This window comes from Habropoda laboriosa, unplaced genomic scaffold (assembly GCF_001263275.1).
Source record: "Habropoda laboriosa isolate 0110345459 unplaced genomic scaffold, ASM126327v1 scaffold89, whole genome shotgun sequence".
Classification (NCBI taxonomy): domain Eukaryota; kingdom Metazoa; phylum Arthropoda; class Insecta; order Hymenoptera; family Apidae; genus Habropoda; species Habropoda laboriosa.
The window spans coordinates 1,456,098-1,460,237 of NW_017100263.1; the positions used below are offsets into that span (position 1 = coordinate 1,456,098).

Consider the following 4,140-nt stretch of genomic DNA (forward strand, 5'->3'; position numbering starts at 1 on the left):
GGAATAGTATAAAACTTTTTATGGTTTATTAAAGCATTTGTACGGAATATAAAATAATATTAAAAGTATTAAAATTAATTTTTTTTAATGTTTTTATTGCGACGCAAATGTGGCATATTTAAAAAGAGATGTCTCGGTAGCGCAGGTGATTTGACCTCGTAGACTTATCTGAAACAAAAAAATTCGAATGGATTCTTAATTAGTACGAGTACAGTGTTGATCCATAATAAGCAACTGCAGACTGGCTCGTAATAAGCAACTTGCTATTCCCTCTTCTTTATTTGAAGTCGGCCGCCGAGTGAGAGATCCGAGAACGAGTGAGAGGTCTGTGAAAGCGAGAAGCCATAAAGTTTTACGATCGAATGAATAGTGACATCGTTTAGTAGAAGAACAATAGAATACTTTCTCATTCTAGTACTTACATATTAGCGAGCCTCTTGCTCGCTCTCCATGTTCTCTTGTTCTGTCCAAGAACAAAATCAAGCCGAATAGCATACTGACCCGTAATAAGCAATTAACTGGTCCCGAGCTAGTTGCTTATTGCGGATCAAAACTGTATCTAGTGCGAAACTAGAAAAAAGAATTTCTGTTGAAAATTAACAAAATGGCACGTGTAAGTATTGAAATTTTATTCTTTTTCGACAATTCTGCAATGTGAAAAGTATGATAAACTCAACATAATAAACGTAATTGACGAATAATCTGTTAAAATTTTTAGAGCGATTGGTTGGCTACTTTCTTAAATTTTGACCTGTGCCAGGTGAAAAATTAACGTTTCGAGAAAAACGCGCTTAAAAATTTAAGAACAGAATTTTTATAAGAAACACATTCTTACAATTAATCAGCGATCCCAGGTTCATATAGGATACCTTCAGCTTTCTCGTAGTGTTTTCTGATTCTGATCTGGTATTCCTACGAGCTGTCCTGGCTTCTTTGGATGCATTGGAACTGCGGCGCGACGGTTGTTTCTGGCTTCTTGCTTCTTATTTCACCCATAACGACCATTATTTTTAAGATAGGCTCTTAAGATAGGATAAATGGCAATTTCTAATATGTACTTCTTTTGTCACCAAAGATGTGTTTTAAAGCAAGATGCCACACGCACAAGTTAAAGCTTTCATTATTATTTTAAATATTAGAGCCGAAGAATCTTTCCAGTAAATCATCTGATATTAACTCCTTATAAATAGATTTAAAAATCATTTGGACTTCGTCGTCGAGAGGGGGTGGATGGTGATATTTGTCTAATGAAATTGCAGCCTCATTCTTACGCCATTTGCACCAAGATTCAGCCTCGAATGGACAATGTGAATATTGGGGTTTCTCGTTGCATTTATTTGACATATTTTTCGATATGATAGAAAATAAAAAAGTTTCACAACAACGGTAGTGGAAGATTTTTTATTTAAAAGAAGAATTTTTATTAATTTAATAGCACAGTCTTATAAGGCATAAAAAGCCATTTAATTTTTATTATAAACATTTTTTTATATCTACTATAATTTTAAAGATATACAGGGAAATAAGGTAACACTTATCTTCATTCAAGGGCTGTTTTCACGCCGAAGAATCGAAATTGGGCCCAAAAAAAATTGCCCCATACTTCTCTCGAGGTCCCCTACAAACCCACAAAGTTTTCGAGTTTCCGAAGTTCCCTTGTTAATTACAATTAATATATCTATTAATCAAGCATTTAATTATTTAAATAACAATATATACTTGTCTTTTATCTTATTCTGAATAAATTGTTTACATTAAAAATAATGTTTACTCGAATCAAATATTCGTTGTATATTAAATTTAATCTGGATGAACATACTTTTGGATTATATAATACGGAGTCTGCGTAGTTTGAGATACTATCGCAAATGGCGCTGTTACACTTATTGTTCTATAATGGCGGCTACAGTTTATCGTGTGTTTTATAACCAGTTTGCCTAAAAAAGATTTCTTGCGTACTTTGTTCTTTATTTTCATCTATAGTTTTCTGTATGAACGTAACCAGCGGTAGTGATGTCCTCGTACACATTTTCACAGAAGCCGTTTACACCTGTACCCCCTGAGAAGGGCAGTTTTCCACTCGACCATGAGGGTGCCTGCAAGCTGCTCATGATCAAGTATATGCGTTGTTTGTTCACCAATAAAAATGAAAGCGCAATGTGTCGAAACATCGCAAAGGATTACCTTGCTTGTCGGATGGATAATGAGCTAATGGCTCGAGAAGAATGGTCCAATCTTGGTTTCGTTGATGAGGTCAAGGAGACATAACAGCAACGATTTATTACTAATCGATTATCGCGACGTTGTAGATCGCCGCTTTTATCACTTGCCTAGTATTTACGAACTTTTTTGCTGGTTATTCTTTGTTCATCTTGAATAAAAATTCGACGAGTTTTAGAGTGCATATCCAAATTTGCAACTGACACATAATTTATGTATGTGTTTCACAAATTATAAGTAATATATATGTATACATTTCTTCAAAATGATTGCTGAACAATGACTCAACATTATTAACAGTGTACTGTCTTCAATATGCAGATAAATTAAAGTGTTTTTGGTGCAGTGGAAAGACTTAAAAGCAAATTATTAAGCATTTAAAACAACTTGTTAGTGACAATAGTATATTTAATATAGAGATTTAAGGAGAAAAGAAATCATTGTGAAATATTGATCTTTGTTAATTGTAGTCTCCATTAATTGAAGTAATCAAGGCATCTTACTTTAGATGGCCTAAAACATATTAACATACCTCTTGTTGTCCTTGAGTAAGTCAAGTCTGTTCCATATCAGCAGCTGATAGTATTGATAGAACAGAATTACATTTTATAAACCAAAAAATAGTAAATAACAAATTATTAGGAAGAAAGTGAGAAAATTTGTCAAAAATGGCATGTACCTCTAGGAAGAAGATTTTAATTGGTTGTACTGGTAGTGTAGCCACAATTAAATTACCACAATTAGTACAGAAATTATGTCAGAACAATTTGGAAGTAAGAGTAGTGGTTACTGAAAAAGCTAAGCATTTCTTAAAAGAGGCAGAATTACCTACAAGAATTCAAGTATTGTCTGACACAGTAGAGTGGGCTGCCTGGCAAGATAGAGGCGATCCTGTGTTGCATATTGACTTAGTTAAGTGGGCTGATTTATTTTTAATTGCTCCATTAGATGCTAACACCCTTGGCAAGATAGCCAGTGGTATATGCGATAATATATTGACCTGTGTCGCACGTGCCTGGGATCCTTCAAAACCTTTGATCTTCTGTCCTGCTATGAATACAAAAATGTGGGAACATCCAGTTACTGCACCACAGGTATGAGTTATGATATTTAAATGATACAGTATACGCATTCTTTTATTTTATTTTCTCTGCTTTGCAACAACCAGTTTGGATTAATAAACCTTGTATTTAATATCCTATGGTTCCTGATTGTAGAAGTAATTGATATAATTTTCAAATGAATTGTTACAGAATGAAATTTTTCAATTTTAATTAAATCAAACAGATTAAATTATTGAAACTTCTTTTAACTTTCAACTGGTGACACAATGCCAAAATAATTCTACATGTTGAAGGTAACTGTGAATACACTCTCTACTTCTGACCAAATATTATGTGCTACATAGTAGTTATTCATAATTCAGTACCCAACCGATTGCTGTGGAGAAAGAGCACATATTGTTTTTTTATTGCTGCTCTCTCCCATATGTGATGTCAAATTGATGTGTGGTCACCACTTATTTGGGTAGTTTCATCTTCTCTAAATTTTCATATATATATTGATATTTGATTTTTTTTATTACTATTTGTGATTTATTTTTTCTTTTCATGTCAAGATTCCTCGGTTGACGAAATAGTTTGTTAAAACTTTGAAGGTGAAAGTGAGCTGTTTGATACTGATGATCAGAATCTGGACGAAAATTTGTACATTGACAGCAATCATGATTTAAAATCAGAAATACAGAATATAGGTAGTGATGATAAGAATGTAGATGAAGAATATTCTGAAATTGCGAAAATTTTTTCATCAGTAAAAATTTAAGTGGTCAAAAGTAGAACCTAGAAGAAATGTCCAAACTGCAAATACTTAATATAACTGTAAATGTTTTTCCTTTATTCTTTTTCTTCTGTATTCTAC

At 33.0% G+C, this 4,140-nt stretch overlaps 3 protein-coding genes across 4 annotated transcripts in view; 2 read left to right on the forward strand and 1 right to left on the reverse strand.

Moving 5' to 3' along the window:
• Window positions 1–1,344, reverse strand: part of LOC108573012 (probable ATP-dependent RNA helicase DDX47) — a 3,667-nt gene extending 2,323 nt beyond the window's left edge. Inside the window, exon 1 of the mRNA XM_017935369.1 lies at window positions 1,210–1,344. Within this exon, the coding sequence (XP_017790858.1) occupies window positions 1,210–1,344 (135 nt within the window). The remainder of the gene's footprint in view (window positions 1–1,209) is intronic.
• LOC108573057 (phosphopantothenoylcysteine decarboxylase) overlaps window positions 1–4,140 on the forward strand; it is a 9,612-nt gene that overhangs the window by 4,520 nt on the left and 952 nt on the right. Inside the window, exon 2 of one of the 2 annotated variants that reach the window (XM_017935420.1) lies at window positions 2,906–3,314. In XM_017935420.1, coding sequence (XP_017790909.1) covers window positions 2,906–3,314 — 409 coding nt within the window. Of the gene's footprint in view, window positions 1–2,668; window positions 3,315–4,140 lie in introns of those variants that run through there. The other variant, XM_017935419.1, reaches the window with a different exon arrangement.
• On the forward strand, window positions 1,887–2,286 carry LOC108573058 (cytochrome c oxidase assembly protein COX19). The gene has a single exon (XM_017935422.1). It carries the CDS (start codon window positions 2,014–2,016, stop codon window positions 2,266–2,268), a length of 255 nt encoding a protein of 84 aa, XP_017790911.1. The 5' UTR covers window positions 1,887–2,013; the 3' UTR covers window positions 2,269–2,286.

What these genes read in the sequence shown, in the direction of transcription:
- LOC108573058 (XM_017935422.1), top strand. Translation starts at nt 2,014, where the DNA reads ATGTCCTCGTACACATTTTCACAGAAGCCGTTTACACCTGTACCCCCT.